Consider the following 13,404-nt stretch of genomic DNA (forward strand, 5'->3'; position numbering starts at 1 on the left):
TGGCAGCACTGCTGCCGTGCCCTTGATTAAAGCACCGAAGGAAACGCGTGTATAATAAAATAAAAAACGAATTATAATAAAATAGCGTGTAGTTAATTTAACACATTTTTTGGATTAGTGGTGGACAGCTCAGCCAAACGAAACTGCTGTTCAGATTATAATGCCAATGCTTCACCTGAGCCCAATAAATTGGATAGTTCAATGTCAAGATGTAAGTAAAGAGTGCTCCAGCAAGTGTCAAGAGTGAGTGTCAGCAAGCTATACAAGCAATGTAGGCAAAAGCGGATTAAGTGCTTAGCCCCGGTTTATTGCTTGAGTATCCTGTTCAAGTGCGGAAATATAAAAGCACACACAAAAAAAAAATGTGTTTTGCTGAATTTAAAAGGATTATTGCACATTTAAGTAAACTTGCAAACAATTGCGCTTGGCTTTCAGATAGTATGAGGCTTACAGAACTGTAGGCTAGTTGCTGTCAGGCTGATACCTTCGTGTTTGTGCCTATCAAGCGAAAGGACACGAAAAGGAAGTCTGACAGCTGACAGAATCATTCACGCATTGTAACTGTTTATTAACCTTGAGTACAGTTCTAACAATAAATTTTGTTTCATGAAGCGCTGCAGCAGTAATTGCTGTTCATTTTATTTAATGAATTGCATGTGGAAAAGTCTCTGCGCCTCAGAGTATACAACAGAACATTGCTTATACTATATACAAATAAACTGTAAGCATGTACTCATTATTTTGTTTTACTTTGCACGCTGTTCTTTTTATTTTGCGCCTCTCTGCTAGTTTTATAAATAGCATGCGACACTCACGTGCGTAGACCTCAGCTGGTCAATGTGGCGTATACGCATTGTCGTCACAATACTTTTTGCTCAATTGCTACACTGAATGAATGTTTTCTTAGAAACAATAGCAACGTTATTATTTTCTAAGTTTTGCTAAAGCAGAAAGTCGCGACCTTGCACTGTTTGTTGATTGATTGTCTAAAAGCAAAACGACATGCCCTTTTGTTTGTTTAATTACATTGCATTGATTTGGAGCAATAAATAGAAGCTATCATTGAAAGCTTTCACCTGCGCTTGCAAAAGTGCATCCGGGAAAGCTTCGCTTTGCTAAAGCGTCAGAACTTAAGCCCGGACTGGCTGGGAGCTATAAATAGCAATTGCAATAAACTAATATGCATATGTGCATGTGTGTGTGTGTGTGTGTGTGAGCTTGCTTACAGGTGGTTGTTGTATCAACGCACACATAGACGAAAGCACTAACACAGACTAACAAACAATATTTGCTTGTGTTGAGGAATTTGCAAAACAAACTGTGAAGCGCACCCGCGCCCTTATGTCAGCTAATAATTCTCGACTCTTACTACTTTTACAGTTACGTATACGTATGTGTTTGAAATAAACAAATGCAAATACAGTTATGGCTCATTGGGCTTATAGTCTAAAGCATACGCTGTAATTATTAATATTCTTTTCATGCAACAAGCATTTGCAGCTGACACTTGAGTTAAGCAAATTACAAAGCAAGTTACAGTTTCTTTGGAGCCTAGTATATATTTATATAGTCTAAGGTATACTCTGTAATTTTAAATAGCAGCTAACATTTGTAGCTGACTCTTGAGTTAAGAAAATTACATTACAGTTTCTTTGCAGTCTAGCATACCCTTGCCTGCATTTGTTTTTATTAGTTTAGCTTATCGACAGACATGCATATTAAAAATGCAAGCCCAGTCAGCTGCTGTTGACGCTACTACTGACGCTAACGACGCTGCCGCAGTCAGCGTCTGCTGCAGAACATTACTGGGGGAAAAGCTTTTTGCCAGCGCCTCGGATTTTGATTCAGAACGGAAAAGTGACGCGCCACAAACGGACGACAGAATCGCAAAAATATCGCGCAGCTCACATAGATAATTCTCAAATGAAAATCCTACACTCGCATTAATACATATACATATGTATAATTAAAATATATATTCATATAAACCCACATACGAACAGTTGTCGACGGGCCTTTGGCAGAGACGCAGGCGAATGTGAAACAGCCAAATCAAAATTATTCAAATTTGTTGTGCCTGGAAGTGCGTTGAGCAAATAAAATTGCAACAGTTGGGTGTTGATTATAAAGTTTTGTGGCCAATGTGGTTAAATTAAAAGTTGTGGTTGAAACTAAAATTGCAAACTAAGGCTGCCAAATAGAATAACTGTGTTCATTAAATAAATATATTATACAATGGAAGAGGTATGATATATACTAGCTATATGATTTACTTTTCAGTTGCGCTTGTCTGTCACATAGGCACATCTATAAAAAATTCTTTAAAAAAATAAAAACAAATACACACACACATATGTGTATCGTGCGTGTGTGTATGGCTCATTAAAAAAGCTTTCAGAACTGTCATATGTTTTTTTGCGGCGGCGGCCTTCTCACAGTCAACATACTAATGTCAAACAACAACAAAAACAGCAACAATAGCATCACCTTCATTCAACAGCTAGCTGAGCGATATCTCAGTTTCCAGTGCAAGTTTATTGTGTTTTGTTTTATAGCAAAAAGTGGAGAATTTCATTCATTTAAGCTGCAATTACATAAATAAACTGGATAAGTTTGTCTCTCGTGCGCTCTTTTTATTGCATGCTCTCATACCTATATCGCTCTTACATCAATTAGCCGCCAGTCAGTCGCTGCGTATACGTAATCTCTGTATTTTGTGCACTAATCTCGTATTTTTCCATTGTTGCTTACTGAAATTAGCCAATTACTATTGCTAATTGGTTACTGTACGCTATACAGTTAGCACTATATGCACCAACTTTGGCTTTTACGACACTCTAAGAAAGTTTATCCATTGATTGATTGATTTACTCATTGTTTTGAGCCAAATATTTGCATTTACTTGGCTTACTGTGACGCTTAACGACAATGAACAATCGCACTGACCTTGACAAGAACAAATTGCAAAAGTGTGCTGTGTGTTTGAATTTCCATAAAGTTGGCAAAACGAATAAACCTAAATGAAAGGCACAACAGACACGGAGCTGCTCGCATGCCACAGTCAGTCAAAGCAGCCGCCGCCTCATGCGCCATGAACCTCACCCCCAGCAGCCGCGACCTTTAAGCAACAGTGAAATAACCTCATTATAATTTGTTTTAAACTAACACAAAATATTGCAAGCAACTGTTACTTGATGCCTGCACACGAGGCGTATGTGCAACATTTTACGCTTGTTAGCGCTGCAAGTAAACTCGAAACACTTCCGTGTATGTGTGTGTGTGTATGAATTATTAAACAAGTGTGTGTGTGTGTGTTGCGCTTCAAACTGAATGTGAATAATGAAAGTTCTCTTTTGATTTATGTGAAACAAGCTGCTCAAAAACTTGTTTGTGCTTTAAAGAATTAAGCATTAAATAAAAACAAGACAAACAATATGTTTATAGCAGTCACGCTATGCATATTTATTTACTTTTATGTTGATAAGCTCAAATACCAAAATATTATTATTATTTCACATTTTCACAATAACATCTGCAAAATGCACACACTTGTTTACACTCGCTGCCAAGACAGAGAAAATTACAATTTAAACGCGTGATAATGTTATTGCGTCAGTGCATTAATTGATAAATGCGGCTGACAACACACTCAGCGAAATTTACTTGTTGACAGCATTACAATAACAACAACAACAACAACAACAGTGGAGTGAGCGAATTAAGCTAAAGCAACTGCTTAAAACTCGCTCTTTGCCAATTGTTTTTGGGCAAACCACGCTCTTGTCAACAAATTGTTTGCAAACAAACCATAAAACTGAATTTATATTGACAGTTGCAAGCAAAGAGCGCAAGAGAGGGCGACAAACTAAGAGCGCGCGATCAACAGTTGGTAATTGCAAAGTAAGACAAAATGCGCAAGTGCGGGCACAGACGACCATAATAAACGCTGCACGTACAGTACATATAAGCAAGCACTAAAAACTTACTGTTGATATGAAAATTAATTCAAAATAAAGTTACAAAATAAGATAGATAATATAGTATTTAAAAATAAAATAGAAAATATATTGAGTATAAATGGAATCTGCGCTCTTAGCGAAACTATAAGACTCATTTCTACACTTTGATGTACAGCGTCGAATAAGATAAAACATGCCGCTCTCTCACAGCTGTAGTGGTTGTTTAGCTGCGGGAACGGCACTCTCTCGCAAAAATTCTGCTCCAACAAATGCTGGGAGAGTGAACGAACGCAAGCAAATTGGCCGCACAGTCTGTTTTGTGTGCTTGAAGAACTTTAACGAGTTCGATTTGGTTCGATTCAGTTCAAGTTGATGAGCTAATTACTACACCAGCAGCTTATTGGAAAACAAAAAACAATTGCAAGTGTAAATATTTAAGCAAACAAAATGCCGATTGTTGCTGTAAGTCAAATATCTTAATAATTTTTGCCAAAGAGCACACATATAGACATACGCATGACACGTGTAGCTTTGCTTTGCAAAGAGAGTACAAAACTTTGCTTGTAAATAACGCGCTCTCTCACGCACGCACTCTCTCTCCCTCTTTCTGTTTTGCAGACTCCCTCGTTTTTAAAGCGCGCTAGCACCGATAAACTACGTGATGTCTTCCTTAAGTATGCTTCAATGCAAAAGGATGGCGAACATTACATGACCAGCGAGGATTTTGTGCGAAAGTTTTTGGGCCTATTCACGGAGAACGCTTTCAATGATGTAAGTATTTAAAAGCAAATGCAAACAACTCAACGCAGCTGGGTCATTGCAAGGTTAAACACAGTGCACTGTATTTGATAAGCGCTAACAGCTGTTAGTTCTCTTATCAGCTGTAAATTGCTTTGGCGCTTACCTTCGCCATAAAATTGCATAAAATCTGTGCAGCCTAGTCAAACATTAAAAACTATATTAAATCATATAGTATTATCAGCATACTGATTCATATGCTGGGGCGACATAATCACTTGGCTTCCTCGTGCTGTGACGAACGTCAATTTAATTAGTTCTGTTATCAATTGTTTGACTAGGCGCATGCATAACTTGAAATGATTTGTTTCAGGTGCGCTGAACTGTGGGTTGAAGTCTTTTTTGGATTAGCGATAAAAAGTGTTTAAAGGTCTAATGTGCGTTCTTATTATTCTGCATATCAATTATTAGGAATCGGTGCGTCTATTGGCCGGCATAGCGGATACGAGTAAAGATGGCCTCATATCATTCTCAGAGTTTCAAGCGTTTGAGGGTCTGCTCTGTGCACCCGATGCGCTCTATAGAACCGCCTTTCAGCTATTTGATCGCAAGGGCAACGGCACCGTTGCCTATGGTAAGCTATGCTAACTCTTAAATAAATTCCTATTAATGTAAAGTCTTTTTGCAGATGATTTTGCTGAAGTCGTACAAAAAACGGAACTGCACTCAAAGATACCTTTTAGCTTAGATGGTACATTTATTAAACGCTACTTTGGTGACGTAAGTCAGACACTCAAGACAGCAGCAAGCAACTCCATATCCATATCCATCTTCATATTCATTGCAGAAGAAACAACGCCTTATCAACTATGCTGAATTTACGCAATTGCTGCACGATTTTCATGAGGAGCATGCAATGGAGGCATTCCGTAGCAAGGATCCAGCTGGCACTGGATTCATATCACCCTTAGATTTTCAGGATATTATTGTTAAGGTTAAGCGGCATTTACTCACGCCCGATGTCAAGGATAACTTGGTGGCAGTAAGTTTGACAAATTACCAATTACCTGACATATTTTACTAAAGTCTTCCGCTGTAGGTTACTGAGGGTCACCGCGTGAGCTTCCCGTATTTTATCGCATTTACCTCGCTGCTGAACAACATGGAACTAATCAAGCAGATCTATCTGCATGCCACCAAGGGCACTCGCACCGAAATGGTGACAAAGGACGAGCTGCTCTATGCTGCCCAAACTATGAGCCAGATAACGCCACTCGAGATTGATATACTCTTCCAGCTAACGTCGGCTGTGAATCAACCGGGGTAATTTCAATAACTTAAAGTAGATTAGCAACAACAACAAAGCAAAGATAATTGGGCGCTTTAATTGATTAGCTTCAGTGTATATGTCCTTCTATAATTAACATTTGCATTTGTTTCTTTTTTATTCTCTCCTTTTGCACTCATTTTGCATACAAAATAAATTCTTAATATTATTGCATTTGTCAAAATAGTAAACGCTGGTGGAAGCGCAAAAAGATTGCGCCAAGTAGGCAAGTGAGATTTTCTTTTCATGAGCAATCCTAGCTTCAAATCTCCTTCAATCTTTATGCATCTTATGCCCTATAAAACTTTGGTTATTATACATTTAACTTATGCAGATTTCTATTTTAATAGCCGCATCGACTACAGTGACCTGAGCAACATTGCACCTGAGCATTATACAAAGCATATCACGCATCGTCTGGCTGAGATCAAAGCAGTGGATAGTCCAAATGATCGCTCCGTTCTTATACAAATGCTGGAAGCCACCTACCGCTTTACTTTGGCCTCCTTTGCAGGCGGTAAGTGTGTCCTTAAATTCGGTTATTTACCTTAATACATTATTTAATTAAATATAGCTACTGGCGCAACTGTTGTCTATCCCATTGATCTGGTGAAAACGCGCATGCAGAATCAACGCACGGGCTCCATGATTGGTGAAGTCGCTTATCGCAACTCTTGGGATTGCTTTAAGAAGGTAAGCCCATATAAATTAACTATTTGGGTTACAGGGTTACAGGGTTTCTTTTGAGCCTGAGGTTCATTTTAATAATTAGGCATATAAACCACTCAAAATTATCCAAGACCTTCGGTTCAAGGGATCAAATCATTGTGAATCCAGGAATTCAAATAGTGGAAGTCCATTATGAAGCTTAAAAAACAACTTAAATGATTGTTTCTTAGCTAGAAATTTATTGTAAATGGCTTAAGCTTATTGAATTTTTGACTTCCTGTGATTTTTTTAAAACACTTTCTTATTATTAAACATACTGCATAATGTAAATCACATTTAAACATAAAATTTAGTTTATGTTTGAATCTGATGGACGAGATCATTTGTCATTATGATAGTTTTCGATACCTAGGTGTTTCCATTTCTTTCTTTTTTACTTTTCTGATAAAACTGCTTAAGCAAACCAATCATTCGGAAGTTTTCGCTCTGGTTCGGAATATAAAATCTGAAGCTCAGCCATGTCTACACGATAATAATTATATTTGCTTACTCCATAGGTTATTCGCCACGAGGGTGTCCTGGGTCTGTATCGCGGCTTGCTGCCCCAGCTTATGGGCGTGGCGCCTGAGAAGGCCATCAAGCTGACCACCAACGATTTTGTGCGAGACAAGTGTACGGATGAGCGTGGCAATATTCCACTGTGGGGCGAAGTGTTGGCTGGTGCTTGTGGTGGTGCTGCCCAGGTGATCTTTACCAATCCTCTGGAGATAGTCAAGATACGCTTGCAAGTGGCTGGCGAGATTGCTGGCGGCTCCAAGATACGCGCGTGGACTGTAGTGCGCGAACTTGGCTTTCTGGGACTCTACAAGGGCGCGAGGGCGTGTCTGCTGCGCGATGTCAATTTCTCAGCCATTTACTTCCCAGCTTATGCGCATACCAAGTCGGCGCTGGCCGACAAGGATGGCTACAACAGTCCGCTGTCGCTGTTGGCTGCGGGCGCCATAGCTGGCGTGCCGGCCGCTTCGCTGGTGACACCCGCTGATGTGATAAAGACGCGTCTGCAGGTGGCTGCGCGCACGGGTCAGACTACCTATACGGGTGTCTGGGATGCTACCAAGAAGATTATGGCCGAAGAGGGACCTCGCGCCTTCTGGAAGGGCACAGCCGGTAAGCTCGCAACTCTTCAACGAAATTTTGACTTTATATTAATGCTATTTACTCTCTTTCTAGCGCGCGTCTGTCGCTCCTCGCCGCAGTTTGGTGTCACCCTGGTCACCTACGAGCTACTGCAGCGTCTCTTCTATGTTGACTTTGGCGGTAGTCAGCCTAAGGGCTCACAGGCTGGCAAGACGTCCATGCCACTGGGCAGCACTCTCAGCCATGCGGCGCCGAATCCGGATCATATTGGTGGCTACAATGCTGCTGTGCCGCTGCTCGCCGGCATTGAGTCCAAGTTCGGTCTATATCTGCCACGTTTTGGACGCGTCGCTGCCAGCAGCTCGAACACTGCGACCGGCTCATGATCGTATTGGCGCCATCGTCTGCCCTGCCCCAGCTAGGCCTTAAGTTGTAGAGTCGTCGCCATATTTGTAGTTAGTTATGCCTAAGCAGAAAGTTACAAGTCATAGTTCAGGTATATATACAAAATATATATATATTTTGCTATCAGAGGACAAGTGTTTGCAACAAATTGTTCTAAATTGTACAACAACTATCCCAATTGTTATTTTGTAAAACATATTTTGAAGATACAGCATATTTATCTAGATATTTATATATGTATATACGAATCCTTATGAATGTATGTATGTAGTAGTAAAAATTTTATGGCACACAATTTAGGGCTTTTCGAAAATCTGATATACTATATATAGAGAAATCACTGAAAAACAAAATGTTTGCACCTTTAAATATTAGTATGAATTTGTTATAAACAAAATTATAAATGAAAAAATGCAATGGATTACCTCTTAGCTAATAAATTCAATTGAAAAAATAAACAAAAAAACTAAAAAATATGGTCTTAACATCTATAATGAAATTTGTATAACTTAATTGAATGAAATATTTGACAACCAAACACGTGGGTGTGGTAATCGTTACGAACAGCAAGTTCTATATTACTATAGGTGCGAAGCCTGAAGTATTAAAGATAAAGATAAATCAGAGTGACGCACATCTATTTCAGAATTTCTATAATTATAGCGTAACTTTCACGCCTATTTCGACGAGAGCTTTGAAATTAATAAATAATAATGAATATTGCAGGATTGAAATCAGATGGTAGATTTAGCGGAAATGGAAGCGGAAGAAGAGGTAGAATCCATGCAACCTATTACCTGAAGGTTGCTTCTTCAAAACAGAGGAGGGCCGTCTACTCCAATAACATCACAAGCAGATGATGAGGATGATGGGATTAAACTCAATCACCGGAACGTGATACAAGTGTGTAGTAACTAGATGCGTATTATTTATATTTATATATACGTATTGATGTATGAAAAGTCTTTGAATTAATTAGCGGTTACTTAAACTACCCAGTAGTATATCTTAAAGGCTTACTCCGTCTGTTCACGATTGTGACTAAGATTAGTACACAGTCTATTGTGTGGATTTATTAAAGTACATCAGTTAACAATTGCCTTGCCCTCCCTCTTTGTTGAACTATAGTATATTTATCATATATCAAAAGCTTCCGGCAATGTTTATTTATTTATCTATAATTTTATTTTACTTATATTATATTATTTATTTTCGAAAATAAAATGTTGAGAACTTGTCAAAGTCACTTGATGCTTATCAAGTTGATCCAGAAATGCTTTCAATGTATTTTTTACATCAGCATTGGCAAAATCAGCTTGGGATATTGCCTCACGCAGTGCATAGCGACAATTTGTCATGTCATAGGGAGATTTGAAAGGCTCTTCACTGCGCAAAAGACAAAGTTGCTTGAGCACATAGTTGAGCACACGTTGCTGCTGTTTGGTTTTAATTGCATATTCAAATGTGGCTTTGTACAAGGAGACAGCCAAATCCAAAGCAGCCTTGGATGACATGGAGTGATGAGCGCACTTCAGTGTGGTGAATACAAGCAACAGCAAGTGATTGTCGTTATCAAATTGCTATGAAAATCATTATAAATTATTAGACTGTTAAAGCGCTGTGAATGTGCAACTTACATCAATGACAGCCATTAGTTCATGCAGCTTGTCGGCGCGAGGGCTAGGCCAGGGCATAAGAGCCAAGACGAAATCTTCAGCCGATATGTTGGCATCGCCACTTGCGGTCTTGTTTATGTTCTATGATAGTTTAGACTAAATTTATAATTTATACAATATCTGGGCACTCACCATAGAGTTGAAAGCACGTTTGGTAATATAAGCAGCGTTTTCATCAGAAATTTCATCAGAGTATTCGTCATCCTCTTCGTCAACCTCTTTTATAGTATCCATCGAATCGTACCCTTTTGAATATCCACCATCCTGTTCATCTTTAGAAGCCTTCTCTGCAGCTATTTCATCAGCGTCCTCTTCCTCAACCTCTTCTACAATATCATCATCCTCTTCAAAGGGCTGCAGTGCAGCTGGACATGCAGCCTTTTTCATTTCGGCAATGATCAGCTCACAGCCCTTCTGACCAAAGCAATTGCCATCCAAGTTGAGCAGCCTTAGATGGGATTTGTTTAGTACGGCCTTTACCAACTTAAATCCACCATCAAAGTTGATTTGATTGAAACTCAAGTCGAGCACTTTCAGCTGCTTGAGATGCTTGGTCAATGCCTCAGCAATTAGATAAGCACCGCCTGTTCCAATGATGCAATCACCAAAGTGAATCGCACGCAAATGAGCTGTATGCTCAAAGACTTCAGCCATTGCCCTGGCTCCCTCGCAGGTGATTGTGTTATCATATAGGTTAAGTATACGCAGTTGCGGATTCAGTTTGAGGCCTTTGGCTAGCTCCACAATTCCTTGGTGATCTATTGCATTCTGTGGCATCCAAATTTCCTCCAGCGTTTGCAGTGTCTGAAATATTTTTGCTACAGCTGTGGCGCCCAAATTCTCGAGCCGATTACGTCCGGCAACAAAAACACGCAGCTGCAGCGGTGTACCCGCCGCTTTGGCATTGGCATGTAGACTCAGCATGGCCTTGAGCAGCATGCAGCCACCATCAGGGCCCAGGTCGCAGCTGTTAAGATAAAGCTCCTGCAGCGAATAGCAAACGGGAGAGCGTAGGAAGTCTTCCAAGCCGCTTATCCCATTGGTACCCAGCGCGTTGTCACTCAAGTCCAGCACCGTTAGTTTCGCACTGGCTGCCATCAAGCCCGCGCCAAGATGCTTTAGTGCCAATGGTATTTCAGTCTCTAGACGGCTCGTAAATAGATTTTGCCAGAACGCCTTGCGCAACTCCGGATGCCGCTTAAGTGCCTCGCCTATAGCCTTGGCCGCATCCACACCCAACATATTGCCCTCTAGATTCAGATAGTGCACCGTCGACTCGCGATTGAGCGCATCCACCACATCCTTGACTTGCTCCGCATTGTCCCAAGTGGCCGCTTTGTCTTGAAAGCTAATGCCCGATTCTTTAGCGGCTTTAGCTGCCGCTGCTGCTGCCATGCTAACAAAAATTAAATTCGCCAATTCTATTGATTTCAATTAATATTTAATAATTAGTAAGGCTGTGATTAAAAATAAATAGCATTATACTTTTCACAAAGCTCACAAAATTTAATATTCTTTTCGTTTTCCTACAGCAAGTGTCAATATCTGACTGATAAAGTCAAAAGTCACACGTCACAGGATACTTCAATTAATTTGACGTTATTATTATTATTTTCCTTTTCATTTCACAACACTAATTGCTGTAGGCTGAGTGAGTTACTACTGCTATGAAAATTAATTAATTAAATCATGTGTACTCATTTTTTTCAATATGACTGGTACTCTGTATGGAAAGGCAAATTTTATACTTCGTTCGTAGCATTGACTCAACTTTCAAACTACTGCATTTTCTTGAAAAAAATTGATTTGCTTTAGATATATATATATTATAAAGAAATAGTTAACATATGATGTTTATCTAAATAATTTAATCTACTTTAGCTATGGAACTTATTAAAATTACTAGTAATGATCATTCTTTTGCTCTACCCTTGCTCAGACTGCTTAACTGTTTTAGAGAAATGGCAATAAATTATAGATTTGCATTTAGAACTAGAAAGTAAACTGATAAATGCTTAAATGATTTTGCAGCGCTGACAACTAAATAATATATTAGCAACAGTCTGGATTTGTGGGTCATAGATTCAGTTTCGAATTCAACAGTTTTGTGTCATTGTGGCATACTGCCCATGGGCCACGCCCACCACGACGACCCAAGTCAACTGAGCATGAAAGTCAAACAAAAGCTAAGCTGGAAACGTACAAGAGTCGCTTGACCGTTATTCTTGCATTAAATGCCAATGCCAATCAGTCAGTGCAGTGGCTGCAACCAAAAGAAAATTCCACATTTCCAAGCAACGCATAAAAAGCGCCGCAGCAGCGTCCAAGCAGCTGCAGTTTTATTTGAGTCACAGACGCGCAAACGCTTAAACGGCATGCAAGTGAAATTATTGAAAAGTGCTGCTATGTTGGTGGCATGTTTGCTGCTGTTGCAACAAGTGGCAGCAGCTACAAATGCTACGTATACGCCACGTCAAACGGATACGCGCATTTCCTGGCTGGCACAGCTGAAGCAGCTACACCAACAGCTCCATGAATGCTATCGCTCGGGCGCTGGCTTGTGGTTTTGCTTTCGCGCGCGCAGTTTGCAGTTGTTCGAGGATATAATGAACCGGGAGGTCATACAAATCTTTGAGGGTGTCAAGCTGGCGGCAAGCAATGCCAATCTAACACTCACAGCCCAGGCCAGACAAGCAAGCGAGGAAAGCAAACACAATAAGCACTTGACGTGGTTTGATCAGCTAGCAGTTAGCTTGGCCAAAGGACTTACTACGCATACGCTGCAAATAAATCTAGCGAAGCTAACAGAGCGTTATCTAGACAATGGTTAGTTTCTTTAACTATAATAGTTCCTTGCTATATACTTTCTTTATCTTTAGAAGCTACAACTAATGACTCTACGGGCACAGCGCGTGTGCGTCGTCAACGCTTTAATATGATCATTACCATGATGTTTGGTGTAACTGCACTGGGTGCTATATTGGTGCCCATGGGCTTTCAAATGCTTTCCGTAGTCAGTGGCAAAGCTTTACTTTTGGCCAAAATGGCGCTACTACTGGCGTCTATTAATGGTCTAAAGCGGGTGCGTACATTTCAGTTTACAAATTAGAGTTAAGCTTAATTGAACTAATTTTTTCAGGTGGCCAATACTGGCTTGCATTATGGCCTTTATCATGTGCCTGGCGAGCAATTGGGCGGCTACTACGACCGCGGCGACGTTAATCATGCGCGTAATGTGCCTATACCTATGACGTTGGATATGGGCTTCAAGTAGTGCAACACAAATTAGATTTGAAGTTTACAATTTATAGTACTCTACTTTCTTTTACGACTGCAACTTGCAGCTCGTAGTTTCAAGCGCAACTTGTAATTTCACTTTGTCGGTTGCATTATTTGAAATTGGCGCTTAGTTACACTACTTTGTAGCAAGTTGGCAGCCCCAACGTTAGCTTTTGATAAAACTCACCACAGTGTGTTGAGTTTAGTGCCTAAG

The 13,404-nt window shown here is 40.0% G+C and overlaps 3 protein-coding genes across 4 annotated transcripts; 2 read left to right on the forward strand and 1 right to left on the reverse strand.

Moving 5' to 3' along the window:
- Positions 1–145: 145 nt before the first annotated feature.
- On the forward strand, positions 146–8,620 carry LOC108604370 (calcium-binding mitochondrial carrier protein Aralar1). 2 transcript variants are annotated; one of them, XM_017993817.1, is made up of 11 exons: positions 146–211; positions 4,578–4,730; positions 5,169–5,331; positions 5,386–5,477; positions 5,545–5,739; positions 5,797–6,020; positions 6,212–6,250; positions 6,375–6,541; positions 6,599–6,717; positions 7,251–7,860; positions 7,924–8,620. In XM_017993817.1, exons 1-11 carry the CDS (start codon positions 161–163, stop codon positions 8,214–8,216), a joined length of 2,106 nt encoding a protein of 701 aa, XP_017849306.1. In that variant the 5' UTR covers positions 146–160; the 3' UTR covers positions 8,217–8,620. The 2 variants fall into 2 exon arrangements, with proteins under 2 accessions (XP_017849306.1, XP_017849308.1); XM_017993819.1 differs by lacking the exon at positions 6,212–6,250 and having other exon boundaries at positions 7,924–8,619.
- Positions 8,256–11,439, reverse strand: LOC108601579 (ran GTPase-activating protein). Its single transcript, XM_017989478.1, has 5 exons — positions 11,413–11,439; positions 10,044–11,332; positions 9,873–9,992; positions 9,470–9,815; positions 8,256–8,296 (listed from the first exon to the last, which is right to left on the reverse strand). Exons 2-5 carry the CDS (start codon positions 11,304–11,306, stop codon positions 8,256–8,258), a joined length of 1,770 nt encoding a protein of 589 aa, XP_017844967.1. The 5' UTR covers positions 11,307–11,332; positions 11,413–11,439.
- A 781-nt stretch (positions 11,440–12,220) lies between these two features.
- On the forward strand, positions 12,221–13,356 carry LOC108604395. The gene is made up of 3 exons (XM_017993853.1): positions 12,221–12,737; positions 12,791–12,993; positions 13,051–13,356. Exons 1-3 carry the CDS (start codon positions 12,287–12,289, stop codon positions 13,183–13,185), a joined length of 789 nt encoding a protein of 262 aa, XP_017849342.1. The 5' UTR covers positions 12,221–12,286; the 3' UTR covers positions 13,186–13,356.
- Positions 13,357–13,404: the final 48 nt, after the last annotated feature.

Source organism: Drosophila busckii, chromosome 3R (assembly GCF_011750605.1).
Source record: "Drosophila busckii strain San Diego stock center, stock number 13000-0081.31 chromosome 3R, ASM1175060v1, whole genome shotgun sequence".
In the NCBI taxonomy this organism is placed as follows: domain Eukaryota; kingdom Metazoa; phylum Arthropoda; class Insecta; order Diptera; family Drosophilidae; genus Drosophila; species Drosophila busckii.